The sequence below is a fragment of the Misgurnus anguillicaudatus genome, chromosome 23 (assembly GCF_027580225.2).
Source record: "Misgurnus anguillicaudatus chromosome 23, ASM2758022v2, whole genome shotgun sequence".
Classification (NCBI taxonomy): Eukaryota; Metazoa; Chordata; class Actinopteri; order Cypriniformes; family Cobitidae; genus Misgurnus; species Misgurnus anguillicaudatus.
The window spans coordinates 15611610-15626799 of NC_073359.2; the positions used below are offsets into that span (position 1 = coordinate 15611610).

Genomic DNA, 15190 nt, shown 5'->3' on the forward strand with positions numbered 1-15190 from the left:
TGCTGAAAAAAAATGCAGTAAAGTTTGTATTTAAAAAGACTTGGAATTGTGTGTTCTATAGAATGAGTACAAATATATGTGCAGGCTGTATAAAAAACATAGTTGTGCCATTAATATAAGTGAAAGTACATGGTGTCATCATATTAGAAGCATGTTTGTATCCCTAATATAAGTGAAAGTACATGGTGTCATCATATTAGAAGCATATTTGTATCCCTAATATAAGTGAAAGTATGTACTATGGAAATAAGTACATATATGCATGTATACATATATGTGTCTTACATATATTTCATATGTATGTCCATATATGGGAAAATATATGGCACTTACATGAAAACGGCCATGTTTGCTATATTTTGAAATATATTTTTCATATATGTCTATGTATTTAACATATATGAATTTTGCATATATTCTCATATATGCAGCAGACATACATGGGCACTGACATGTAATTTACATATATCGACATATATTACATTTCTGTATGGGTGTGCACCTATTTAGCCATTATAGAGGTGGGAGATACGAGAAACCTCCGAAAATTCTCGGGCCAGCAAATTTCAGTCAAAACCCTTCTATTTCATCATAAACAATCTGAAAACAGGACTTTAAGTGTAAAATACCGAACTTGAAAATGAAATAAATAAATAAATATTTTTGCTCTCTTGGATTTAATAATATAATGTGTGTCATTTGCTTATAGAAGTTTAATTAATAGGTAAAATGATCATAATGCAGCTATGAAAATAAAGCTCTGAAACCAATTTTTTTTAGCATTTTTAGTGTAAATAAAATGGAAGAAGGTGGTTGAAGTAGTAAAGCTTTATTCTGAAGCAAGAACATATTAGCATGAATTTCAGAAACATGGTATTAAATCATTTCACTGTTTTATAAGCTTGTAGACTGAAGCAACGTTGGTCATAAATGTTTGTGTGTCTGTCCATCTTCATGCTCTGAATACATCACAGATCTTTAGGTCTGAACACAGGAGATAATCATACATCATAAAAATATCATAACATCTTAATAGAGATAAATACTGACACTGAGGAAATGTTTAAAGTCACTGGAACTAGTCTGAAACGTTTGCCTCTTTATTGCCATCTCTCATGTTTGAAACATAAAATTGCAGGTTTCTTCAATTTACATAAAGAGGAGACAGTGGGGCACAACCTAATGCATTTTGTTTAAGTGTGCAATCATTCAAAAAGTATTCGGAGAGTTAGTGATATTAGTAATATTCAATATTTGTACACAAGCAACAGTCCTAGCTATCAGTTACTAGGAGTTATGGACATATTTCAGTTTATTAGTTATCTAAAAGTACTCAGAAATCATAAGAAAACATTTATAATGAAGAAATTTACTTTCATGCCACCAAAAACTCAAACTCATATTTGACAAATGTGCAGAAGATTGTCTTCAGACAGTGAAAGAAAAAGACCAAAAGCACAAATTGCTTGGCCCTGTGTAACTATGTAAAATAGCTGTGTTCCAATTAACCCTGTGTTAGTTTGTGCCCTGCTCAAGCCTACACACATTTAAGGCAAATTATGCGAAACTGAGGTTTCCTGCTAAATCATATCAAACATCTCAACATCTCAAATCAAAATTTTAGTTATAGATTGCATTTAACGTCATTAAAACGTCATCAAATTTAAAAGATAATTTCATTACACTTTTAGTTCTTACATCCAATAAAATCGGATCAGTGTTGCTTTCATTACATTAAATAATGAAACATTACAACTTTCTCTAAAATTCACAATGAACTTTCAAAGATGCATTACCTCAGTGTTTCCTCTTTGGTTTATTTTATCCAAACGTGTTTTCTACTGTACCTAAATAAAAGAATGAAACACATTACAATAGAAACAACATTTCCAAATGTTTAAAACAGTAAAAGATTTAAATTTGATCAGATGGATAAAATATTAACTGTTTTAAACTCATGTGAGGAGATTATACTGTACTCACATTTATTTTCAATTTTTAGCTCCCCATCAGTGCACCATGCAATTGAATATGAGTATCTCAAAGTACCTCCAACATTCCATCCATCTTTACAATAAACATAACCTTTAGCACTGTGCCTTATGTATTTATCAAGGACAGGTTTTATATTGTACTCCCTGTAAATGTCAGGTGTTATTTTGCAAGGCTCTGTGAGAGAGACAAAGACACATAGTGTTAAACTTCATAATGAGATTCAGAATAATTTGTAAACAGATGACTTACTCAGACATTTTGGAGGGGTGTCCCATTCCCATACCCCATTCTGACACCTGTAAGTGTCTGGTTTGTCCAGAACAAAATAAGACTTGCAAGTGTACTGTACCAATGTGGTAACTTGACCTGTCTTCTGCTCATAGTAAAAGTCTCCATTTTCAATTATAGGTGGTGGAGGACAAATGCTGCCTAAACACCATATAACACTATCAAACACATGTATGTCCATTTTAAACAATTGTCTACAGTTTATGAATAAAATCGTTAAGCTTAATTTTACCATTATGCTGATTTGTTAACTGAATTTTAATATTTTACTTTAATATAAATGTTAAATAAGATCCCAGAGAACTATATATGAAGAGTTTCGTTGCAAAACGAGATAAATCCATTTTTTAACATTTTTGTCAAAACATGTTTATTATTATGTTATCATGTTATTCTTTTGTTTTATGGTGCTACTTAGCTGTATTTTTTAAGTTATGAAGGTTTAAATCAAAACAAACCAACTGCAGTTGCATTGAAATTAATAGGAATGCACAACCAAAAAACGAGATTTCTGAACAATTAAAAAAACGGTGGTTATCTCGTTTTACAACGAAACTCTTCATATACACCATATATCATATCTAAACATTATTATTTTTAACATTTTGTGGGAACTCACTTGTGCAGTCAAACGTGCCGTTCCATTTTCCTTCTTTACAAATCAAACCTCCGTTTGGTATTTTATCATACGGTTTATTACACGTATATCTCAAAACATCAAAGTTGTTGAATGAATTTTTCTCATCTAACAGGGTCACAAACTGCAAGTTTATTGTTGGTTTGGTACACTGAGCTTTTTCTGTAATGAAAATGCAGAATTGAAGAATTGAATCAATGTTATATTTCACAGATTTTTTTTACATTATATAGGATGATTTTATATTGAAAATAGCAAATTACAAAAATGACTTGAGCTGAGTTTTCATAGACTGGGCCACAAATCTGTGTTAAAAAAGACTAAAATATTTACTTCTAAAATAACAAAAACTCTATGTGTTATGCATTAATTTATACATTATAAAAAAATTAAATTTATGAAAAAGGTTTTTGTGAATTTGACTCACTAATGCATTGTGGGTAAATCCAGGTTCGTGCATCACACTCAGCAATAGTTTTTTTGTTAGATTCATAATTTTCAACACACTTATAGCTTGCTGTGTCTCCATGTGAATATTTCCTCTCACCTGGGATTTGATCAATCAGTATAGCATTGTTCACTGTACGAAGAGGCTTTAAACAGAAAGCTACCAAACCATGGAAAAAATAAAAGAGGATTAGGTGAACTACAATAAAAACACAAGCATTTTGTTTGTTATGTTAAATATATAAGCAGTGGCTACATCTTGATTGTAAAAAGCTATTGGTGAAGGAGAAAGGATAAATAAATGCTTCCTCAATTGGATTTTGCTGTATCTTCATATAAAATATTTCCATCTGATTTCCAAGCACTTTCTACCTAAAAAGTTCTTTATAAACCAGCAATGAAAACTCACCTTCACATGTGGGTGCTTTCTCCCACGTTGCATTGCGGCATTCAACTTTATTATTTCCATTCATTGTGAAATTTGTTCGACATTTGTAATTGACATAGGATCCAGATGAATAAAATGTCAGAGGTTTAGAGATGATGAGTGCATTATTAACTTTAGAGGGACTGACACAACTCTGCTTGTCCACTGAAAGAAAAACAGCAACTCTGCATTTTTATTTGAGTTGGGGTCTTAATGATTTAAATAACATGCTGTTAGCATGATGTGTTATATACATGTGCAATTTATATACAATATTTTCTTCTAGTATATATCATGATATGTTAATACTGAATGACAGCAGTAGGAACACTCAGAACTGCGCAACCAGTTTCAAAATACTTTCAGTGACAACATTCCTTGCAGTATAAACGTCTGGGCCTATATTCACAAAACATTTGATCTTACCACTAAGAGTTTTCTCCTAAAACCTTTTACTAAGGAACACAGCGATACCATCAGAACCAGCCAAAAAATAACCTTACAATGATAATTTCTTTAATGTCTTTTTGGAAAACAGTGTAGTGTCATTTAGTGTATAAGTAAAATTTTAATTAACAGACAAGCATAGTCATGGATGATATTAAGATATGCAAACATAAAAGAAAACTGGATACAAGAACAGCTGTTACCTCTTGCCCAAATTGTACATAAAAAGAAGGCAACAGCTATTTCAGAATTTGGTTTGTGACTTAGGAGTTCTCTTGACCACCCCTAACTTTCAATAGATTTAGGAGCCTTTATTTTTTTAGCTAAAACGCATTGTGAAATACTCTTAAAGCAAAAAACTAGGAGTCCTAAAATTAGAACTGACACCGATGACCTTTGAGATGCTACTTCGTGTTAATATTTCTTTTCCTCTTTTACTATCCTAACTTTATGAAAGTAAAACGACTCACATTCACAAGTTGCTGTCTCCCATGTACCGTTGATGCATCTGATCACTGTGTGTGATGGTTTAAACCCTAAATCACATTTAAGTTCTAAAGCAGATTGTTCAGGGTGATTGTTTAGCTGTCCATGTTGAATGCTGGGCCAAACACCACATTCATCCACCCCTGTATTGAGAGACCCAACATACACATTTTCATACACATTCACATTCACACCATACTGTGGAAATCTGATTAGAAAACACATTCACTGATGCATCGTGGCTCATCTTTCCAGGTCCCGTTGGTGCACGTTGCTGCTCCCCACCAGTTCCCAAAGTATGGTTTATAACCCAGATTGCATGAATAATAGACCATTTCCTCATTGGAGCTGTCTCTGTATATGTATCCATTTTTCACAGGTGGTGTAGTGCAAGATTCTTTCTTTTCTGTGAGGAAAGAATTTCATAATCATTTCATTTTAATTGTTTATGAGTTATGTGATGATATGTGATGGTAAAAAGGTTCTTAATAGCATGAAATGTCAACAAGCTGTCACTTGCCAGTACAGGGCTGTATGTTTGTCCATACGCCCTGGTAATTACAAATGATTTCTATGCGCCGCTGAGGTTCAGTATGACAATGATACACTATTCGTGAATCAACTTCGTAGCGAGTTTTAGTTTGTTTTTCAAACTTAGCATATGGGATATTTGGTTCTTCACACTTAATGTCTGAAAAACAAACATTCATCATAATAATTATTAGAATTCAAATAATATGATATATTAATAGCACAGATTGTAACACTTGATATAAATTCAATGTCATCACACAGTGGATCAGGTTTCCAACCATCTTTTGTACATGTGGCCTCCCTTGCCACTTGACGATAACCAGACAAACATTTGTAAGATTTTCTTACATCCAATCTCATATTTCCAGAAAAATAAGACCACGCACGATAAAGACGATTGTCACGTGGCACTTCACATGTAATCTCTGAAAGAAGATATTCAACGATTAATGAACATATAATGATGTACAAATGCAGAGTTGAGGCACAAATTCAGAATTGTTTCTGTATGCTTACCTTCACAAACAGGTGTTTTATCCCATTCCCCTTCATGTTCGCATTTAAATGATTTGACGGTTTCTTTTGTAAAAAAGATCCTGTATGTTTCAGAGCAGGTGATGTGCACAGTTTCTCCAACTCTAAAAAAATTTTTTCCCTCTGGCTCGATTCTTTCTATTCCAAATTTGGTTTCCTTAAGTTCACAAGTAATATCTGTTGAAAAGATAATAATAATCTAGTAAAAATATTTAAAGAGTCAAAACAAATGATCTCTGGCACTAGTTACACCTGGTATTGAGTTACATTTTTACAAGCGTGTGAAAGTTGTGTGAGCTTATTTCATCAGTTGCTCTAAAATATGTTGAAAAACATGTTCATGTTCAAAACCTTACTCTACACCGATTCTGAAAAAAATTAATTGCAGTTACTGCAACCCAGGGGCGTAGCCAGTAATGGGCCAGGGCGGCACTGGCCCGCCCACATAAGTCCCTGGCCCGCCCAGGCAAGTTTAATCAAAATAAATTTTTTGTTTATTTTTATTATTCAAATGTATTTAAGAAAATATATTAATATAATATATTGTTGACCGGTGTGTGTATAATTTGCTTTCTAAATAAAATGGAGTTGTTAAAGCAAGTTGTAGGAAGGTAATTGGTTGCTAGGGGTTCTGGCAGGTAGACTCTGTGGGGAGCGACGGGCTCTGGCAGCCAGCCAGCTAACTTTGCTAACTGCTTTTTTAGCTAATATTAAAATTGCCACAATAATGGCTAAAGTTTCTTTAATGTGTTATTTAAAAAAGCAAGAGTTGAGGAAGACGATACGCCACTGCCTCCATCTGCCGAGTCCTACCAGCTCAGTTCTTCAGACTCATCAACCCACAAGGCGGCTAGTCAGGCGCGCTGGTGGCGCCGGTTGCCGCTTGCTCCCTGGCGGCAGTTCCAGTGCGCTCTCCCGGTCAGACTGACACAGGTTGACCCGCCGATCTAACGGCCCTACTGGAACCACGTACAACCCAATTTGAATCCACGAGTACTACTCGTCTCAAAAACCTGTGCCTTTTGTTTTTTGGAAAATAACTCTGTGACTCTTTGGAGTATAATGAGATCATTTCTGTTTTCAACATTAAACCCAGGCGTTTGCGTCTTGTTTTGTAGAAAGAAAACAACAAAGGTAAGCCTGTTGTTTAACTAATTTCCTTAATTTTTGCTCGGGAAGTGATTTAACTAAGTGGTGTGTTGTGTATAGATGTATGCCTTATAGGTTAAGTTACATTGTTTAATTTAAACGAGTTGCTATTTTTTGGCACAAAAGCTTAATTTCCACCAGGCTGATGGCACTGTATATGGTTGATTTAATATAAATTAGGCAGTGTGTTGTTATTTATTTCAAACCGTGCTCTGCTGAGAGTTTTCATTATTTCAGTTTCCTGTTACTTTTAGCCTACTTTATTTCAGGTGAACTGTTTTTGCAGTACTGACTAGGCTAAATAAGACTGCCTGGCTTGGTTTGTCCAGCCTTTATTGAGCTATGTGTTGGTTGAACATGTTTAGACAGTGTTTTATTATTGCCTTCGGAAGGAAATAATGTCACTGTTTTTGCAAAGGAAAGATGTCACTGTTTTTGCAAAGGAAAGATGTCACTGTTTTTGCAGATTGTCTATTCTTTTTTCTACTCTAAGGTTTAATTATTATTTAAGTCATTTTATTCTAGGATAAACTATTGGCCCACTCACTTTTGCCCTGGCCCGCCCAAAATACAATTTCTGCCTACGCCCCTGCTGCAACCTTTATGAGAGCCAGATTGGCTCCCTCTGCTGGCCTTTAGTGGGTTTTCTCATCTGTCACTATCCGGACAACATTATCCATCATCCCATGCACTACCAGTTCCCCACCACACAGAGCGAAGTCTTGTTAGCCTAGTCTACAGTTCTGAGCGTTTCATCCTGTCATTCTGTTCTGCCTTGTGTTTTGAACTGTGCCTGATTATTATTCTATGATTGTTTTCTGCCTGCCCTGACCCACGCCTGGATATTTGACTACTGATTTTGGATTGCCTTTGATGTTGATGTTTGCCTTGTGTATGACCCTTGCCTGTTTTGTGGATTACTCTTCAATAAAACCAGCATTTGAATCTAACCGGTTTCACGCTCATTACACTGTTTTCTGTATTATTCTTAAAGGGGGGGTTTAATGGTATTTCAAGCATTCTGACTTATTAACACAGTTATAGAGTTGTTTCCTCGTGCTAAACGTAGGCAAAGTGTCAAAAATGCAGTTGGGCGTGTTCCAGAGTATTTCTGTGCCGAATGCACTTCGCCAGGGTTCGTACAAGTTTCGGCTAGTTTTTTTCGATTACGGTTCTAACTGACGTTTCAGGGGTTTTCGATACGTATCACTTCTTTATATGGGCTTCCGCCGGAAAACTTCCCCCGGAAAACCCCGCCCAGCCGTCAGTCAGCGGGAGACGCTAGAGCTTGCTAACAGCTTATTACGCCACTCAGCTTTGTTTAATTTCAAAAGTCAACAATGGCACAACAAGAAGTGTGTATTTGGATGTAAGGAGAAGACATCCAGCCTTATGGAAACAATGGATATAGTTTATTATCCGGATTAGCAGCGGAGTTTTGCGTGTGTGTTTGATGCGGTGGATTTTCAGAACCGGGTCATGACGAGTTACACGTGGTAAGTAAGACTTCTGTCTTATGTTGGAAATAGGCGCGTGTATATTATATAAATGACACGAACATGTAGTGAATCATAAGTTAAAACAGTGTTGTATAGTGTTGCATGACTCGTACTCGCTCCTCCCGTGTTATAACTCCTCCTTCTTCATTTTTTCGTATGTTATCGGAAAGATTCGGTAAAGCTAATCTTTATTTTATAAATCTGATTAAACTAAAGACTCTTCAGAGATATAAAGGATGTCATACTACTCTATAGGTACTCCAGATTAATATCAGAAATGCAGAAACAGCGTGTGTTACGTGAGCTTTAATAACAGTGAAGTAATATCTTCACATTCTGCCTCCAGAGTCCATCCATGTTTAGTGCACTTAGGAGTTCCTTGTCTGGGTTTATATCCTGTATCACATTTATATTGTAATGTGTCATCTTTCTTGTACTCTTTCCTCTGCGTAATAGTCCCATGTTGTATGTTAGGCGGTTTGCATGATATCTCTGAATAAAATGGAAAAATCCATCATTACTTTGAATAAAGCATAAAATAATGTCATGGCTGGGTGAGGATACTATCTAAGTGATTAACCTTTACACTTTGGAACAGGTGCACTCCACTCGCCAGTCTCCTTGCAGTAAATGTCACTACTTCCATCTATACTTTTTTCAGGAGACTTGCAGTCAAACTGAATTACATCACCATAACTTCCTTCTTCCGTGTTGCCCGTTGCAATCACATCCTCTTCTGTGTGAATTGGGAGGCATTTCACCACTAGAAAGTAATTGGGGACTAATTTATTATTGGTTTCTGTGTACAAATACATCAAACCTGTAGATGGCACTCTCTTGACAAAGCACTGGAAGATTAAAATGCTTCATTAAATGTGCTGTGTGTAGATTCTAGCGGCATCTAGTGGTAAGGTTGCAAATTGCAAAAAGCCCACTGTTCACCTCCCCTTTCAAGCACAAAGAGCTGTAAAAGGACACCATTGTCACCATCAGAAACAACGTAGTGACGAAATTCGCTCTGAGCAGTTTGTCCATCTAGGGCTACTGTAAAAAAACATGTGGTGGACAAAAAATGGCGACTTACCGACGGTAATGGGTCATTCTAAGGTAATATAAAAACATAACAGTTCATTATGTAAGGTCTTTAAACACCACTGAAAACATAATTATGTATATTGTATTGCATTTCTGTCGAGAGAGAGAGAGAGAGAGAGAGAGAGAGAGAGAGAGAGAGAGATTATCATGTAGGTATATACAGATTTAATGTTGGCTTTTTCCAAGTCTTACCTGAAATAAAGAAGCTTACATTTAACAGTTTGATAGTCCAAAAGACAATATACAAAAGACCCATGATGGTTGCACTTTATTTTACAGTACATGTACTACTCTTTTACATATATGTAAATATGTTGTACTAACAGACAAAATTTGGTACTTACTTTTGAGTATCTACATGGTAATTAAATGGTATCATTACTGTACTTACCAGGGGTACATACTTGGTAGTTATTATGTAACTCTAGATAAGTACTGGGTAATACCAGATACATACTTATAGTGTATGTATACTGTAACTAACAAGAAACACTACTGTACAAATGAATGTACAATATAAGTTAGAGACAACAATGCATCATATTTTATTGTTTTACTAGTTAATATAACTCACAATGGCATATGTATACTATGCTATATCTTAGGTGGTAGGTCCTACTGAATGTAATAACTGTGTAATGTGCAGCACGTTTTTTTACAGTCCTGTTTCCATGCAGTTACTATGGACCTACTAGTGAATGTACCCAGTAGGTAATGTGTACAGTATTTAATAGTCGGGGTTGCCTCACAGTGGCATATATATACTATACTATAACTTAAGTGGTAGGTGTTGTGTAATAACTATGTAAAGGGCAAAACTTTATTTTACAGTCCTGTTTCCATGCACTTACTATGGACATACTAATGAATGTACAGAGTTGGTAATGCGTACGGTATTTAATGTTTGGGTTTAAAGAGTACAATAAAGGACAAAGATATTGGGCCCTATTTTAACGATCTAAGCCTCTCTAAAGTACATAGTCTAAATGGGCGTGTCCGATTCCACTTTTGCTAATTTAATAACCGAAAAAATTGTTTGTGCGCCGAGCGCAGGGTCGAAAAGGGTTGTTCCTATTCTTGTAATGAGTTTTGGGCGTAACGTCCAATAAACCAATGAGACTCTTTTCTCTCATCCCCTTTAAAAGCCAGTTGTGCTGGCGCTATGTCTAATCCCTATTTAGATGACGGACTTTGTAAACGGAAAAACTAAGCGGAGAAAGAAGACCACCAGTTTAAGATTAATGCTAAATAATTGTGTTGTTTTCACTTGTATTGAAATTGTTATTTTTTTAATTAAAACCTTTAAAAGCTGTTTTCTTTTAGTCATGGAAGTAAAAATAGCAGGCTTTTAATTGCTGTAAATGTCCTACATAATATCCTACATAATCATTGTAACCTCATAAAATAATTTGCAAATATGCAAGAAAAGGTTTGTACTCTAAAAAATACAAACAAGAGATAAAGAATTTACAAACGTGCCGAGAGCCGTTTCAGCACTCGGACAGTGCCCTGTTTTTTTTAAGCATTACTTTTAACATTTAAATTTTCTTATCTCACCATATCCACAAGTACAAAATCATCATACACAAAATCCGTGGGAAAGCATTTAAAAACATTTTAAAAAATATGTATTTGTTTAAAGCAAGGGATTTATTTACCTACCAGGCTACAGGTGAAGCTCTTTACGCCTTCTAACGTCATAATCGTTCCTCATTTATGTCCAAGAGACTCAATAATAATCTTATTTTTAATCCTTTAATTTTTCATATTTAAAAGCTTTTTGTGCTGCTGCGCATCCATGTGTGTGATAAGGAATCCCGCGTTGTCGTCCCATTTATAGGTGCATATTTCGAACGCGCTCATTAAATACACCAGGTGCATTGCGCCGCATTGCGCCAGGTGTATGATAGGGCCCATTGAGTACAAAAATGGCACATCAGTAATGTTTTTATTAGTTAATATATACGTACACTATTAGTACCTTTCATTTACTTGCACTGACCTGTAAGTACTACACACTTACCATGTATATAGAATTTGTAAGTACAGTAATGTTTCTGGTTAGTTCAGTATACATACACTATATGTGCTCATCATTAATGTTCACTGGTCTGTATGTACTTCACATTTACCATGTACATAAAATGTGTAAGTACAGTAGTGTTTGTTAGGTATTAGTTATCATATGTACACTATAAGTACCTGTCATTAAAGGCGGAGTCCACGATGTTTGAAAAACGCATTGGAAAAGGAGACGGGCCGACTACCAAAACATACTGCCAATCAGCAGTAAGGAGCGTGTCTACTAACCAACATCCTTGCCGGGTTGCGTATGTGTTAACACAGTCTCACCCCATGTCGTCAATATTTGACGACACTTGACCATTCGTCAATATGTGACGCGGAGGGTATACCTTTCGCGTCATTTTTTGACGAACTGGGGACTTCAATACTATTCAATCAAATATATTCAATCAAATATTGACGACATGGGGTGAGACTGGGTTGTATGTGTGGGGTGGGTCTATCAAAAGAAGGTCCAGATTCTATTGGGGTAGGGGCGTGTTTGTTTAGGTGATTTCAAATATCAACATTGGCTTTCAAACATCGTGGACTCCGCCTTTAACCCACACTTACATGTAAGTACTAAATATTTAAATTGTATATTCATTTGTAAGTACAGTAGTGTTTCTTATTAGTTACAGTATACCTATATCTGGTATTACCCATTACTTATCGAGAATTAAATAATAACTACCAAGAATGTACTACTGGTAAGTGTTGTATGTAGATACTCAAAAGTAAGTACCACACATTTATCTGCAAGTACAACATATTTACCATATATGTACAAGGTAATTACACGTACTGAAAATGAAGTACTACCCATAAGATTCTGTCATATTTTAGCAAGATGCTAACATGTTTTAACATGTTGCATCCGTCTACATCTGTGCAAAATTTGCCGAATGTAGCTTGAAAGGTTAAACAGTTTTACAACTTTTTAACAGTAGTTATACAACTAAACAATTTTAGTTGTACAGTAATAAAATAGGTGGGGCTGTTGCCAAATTGTTATGAAGCAATCAGGATGTGATCACAATGACAAAAGCAAACTTTCATATCATTGAAATCTTTGGTGTGATGAAGAGGAACGATTTTCAATCGACACAAATTTCAAAACTTTTTGTTGGGAGTGTTTCTTTATACCACATACCTTATGTTGTGCAAATAGGAGGAGTTCCAATGAAATTCAAAATGGTGGACAGAAAGTGAGGTTACAGTAACTATAACAGGTTTGGAAACATTATGAGAAAAATAACCCTTTCCATATCTCTGGATCAGTAAGTGCACTAATAAAAAAAATTGGTAAAAAAGGTTGTTTATGTACCATTAGGTACAGATATTAATAAATTTGGTACCAATATGTACCATTGAGATACAAATATATCTTATACACCATGTTTCATGTCAATGCATAGTTTTGTGTTACAACCTCATATCCATTTTGACTTGCTTGCTGTATAATTCATTGATTTGTACATTTAATCAGTCATCACAAATTCCATATCTTTTTGATGTCTCTGTAAAAACTTTTGCAAATTGGAGAAACAGGGTTTGAAAATGTACGTGTTTCTAAACATGAAAAATTGCAGGGAGATGTTTTATGATGTAAAATGTAATGTGCATGCAAATCGCCATGAGAATCAGAGGGAGAAAAAAATTGTTTGTAGGACAGTGGATTGTAGAAAGGTTATGAGAATATAAACATTTAACTGATTGTGGGTTTGAGACTGTTTTTAGATTTGCTTTAAAAACATTTAAGACATTTAAGACTGTCTGTGTGCCAAATTTCATAACTTTCCCATGTACTGTTCTATGGGCTGCTGTAGATTCAAGAACAGAAGAAAACGAACAACTGCAACAGGGGACTTCCCCTCTTTGGACCTTGCCCCCTAATAAGAAAACTAATCATTACAACACGGGTATTTGATCCTTCAGGGCTTGTACCCTAATAATAAGTTCAAATAGAATATTAGTATGTTGGTTTGATAAAAACACTCACTCTCACAAGCAGGAACAGCATTATCCCACCCATTGCTTCTGCATGTCCGCTTATTTATTCTACTCGCCATTTCGTACCTGTGACCAAGAGAGCAGCAAAAATAAAATCAAAGAATTAAAGAGAAAAATAAAAACAAATTCTAGTTAAGCTTAGAAAGCTACATTTACCCTTTGTTGCAAGTGTATTGCACAGTTGCGCCAAAAACAAACTCAGTGTTCCCTCCTAAAAGACTAAAATCGCCGTTTGGTGTGTCGCCTGGATGTCCACATTTTTTTTCTGCAGAAAAAGTTGACTTTGCATGATAAAATGTTGTTGTTTTTCTAGTAATTTTGATATGGCAATGAAATCATTGATGAGGTCATTGTTTTAAGTTGTCTTACTTGTGCATTTTCGATCAAGTGTCCTCTCCCAAATCCCTTTATTACACTTAAATTTATACATGCCGATGAAACCTGTAATGCAATTGACTTTTACTGTTTCCCCATCATTGTAAGAACGTTGGTCAAGTGGTTCTGTGTCTTCCAATTGAATGTCACTTGCAGTTGGAAGACAATCTGAGAGGCACAAGCGACACGTGAAGACATTAAATTCTGATATTGTTAAGGGCTTAAGATACACGTTTCATATAAAAATGCATATAATATATGCATTGTATCTTTAGGAATAGTATCATTGTTATTAAAGTCAATAAAATAAATATAAAGACTTTATTAAACCAACTACAATTATTAAAACAACAACAATAAAAAGAAATTTGCCAAAAAGAATAAACTTACCTTGACATTGTGCAAAGGTTAAGTAAAAAATCCCAAAAGCGAAACTGAAGAGCTTTAAAGGAACCCCCATTTCTGAGCTCTCTTCACAAATGTTTGTAGCTTTTTGGGGTCTTTTCTCAGAAACTTCTCCCTGCTTGGGGTTGAAGTTAATAATTTACCAAAGTCCAAAAAGGTCTGTCCTTCTTACACCAAAACTCAACGAATATTGCACAAAGAATAATACCTGTTAAAGATGATAGGGCTATCTGAATCTTAATCTGCAATTCACACTTGTCACTTGGACATCAGTTTCCTTAATGAAACAGTAAATCAAATTTCTAGAGTCCACATTTTATGTACGTAACACTAATGCAGGAACAGCAAAGAGCAAGTTTCAAAATGACTGAAGTCCTTTTCTCTGTCCTTATTAGTTAAATACTTTCTCAAATGTTTGGTGTTAGATGGAAACATTTGACTCATGGTGCATTCAGTGAAACCACAAACTAAGGAAACAAAAGAAGTTTCATAATAGTTTTCAGCTATTGCAATACTGCTATTGCAAAATGTGTTTTTCTCTGAGATCGTGCAATATCTGTTTAAATTGAGTAATTTATTGAACTAAGAGTTGGAAAAGGAGTTTGAGACTAATGGGACTTATAAAGTATTTTAGTGTTTAAATTCCACACAAATAATGCTATCAGTGTTTTTATCATCTGTGTTGTCCTAGAGGTCGTTCCTTATCTCTGCTAAATAAATATTCATTTATCTGTTTCTTCAGTTTTACCGTAAAAGCAGAATGCAGTTTACTGGCTCTTCTGATGACAAATAATA

General features: G+C 35.0%; 1 protein-coding gene across 1 annotated transcript; it reads right to left on the bottom strand.

The window, feature by feature from the left end:
* Nucleotides 1-813: 813 nt before the first annotated feature.
* LOC129453309 (complement factor H-like) lies at nt 814-14832 on the bottom strand. Its single transcript, XM_073861883.1, has 19 exons — nt 14604-14832; nt 14381-14513; nt 13985-14158; nt 13772-13880; nt 13605-13681; nt 9024-9206; nt 8762-8935; nt 5778-5963; nt 5508-5686; nt 5248-5413; nt 4957-5133; nt 4712-4870; nt 3777-3959; nt 3348-3527; nt 2903-3082; nt 2245-2424; nt 1984-2169; nt 1797-1847; nt 814-984 (listed from the first exon to the last, which is right to left on the bottom strand). The coding sequence occupies exons 2-18, from the start codon at nt 14448-14450 to the stop codon at nt 1822-1824; spliced, it is 2589 nt and encodes an 862-aa protein (XP_073717984.1). The 5' UTR covers nt 14451-14513; nt 14604-14832; the 3' UTR covers nt 814-984; nt 1797-1821.
* Between the last annotated feature and the right edge of the window lie 358 nt (nt 14833-15190).

Excerpts from the sequence above, each read along its gene's own strand:
- LOC129453309 (XM_073861883.1), bottom strand. The coding sequence starts at position 14,450 with ATGGGGGTTCCTTTAAAGCTCTTCAGTTTCGCTTTTGGGATTTTTTAC. Across the intron at positions 4,871-4,956 it reads AGATGAGCCACGATGCATCA|GGGTGGATGAATGTGGTGTT; the intron begins GTGAATGTGTTT and ends CTCTCAATACAG. Across the intron at positions 3,528-3,776 it reads GAAAGCACCCACATGTGAAG|CTTTCTGTTTAAAGCCTCTT; the intron begins GTGAGTTTTCAT and ends ATGGTTTGGTAG.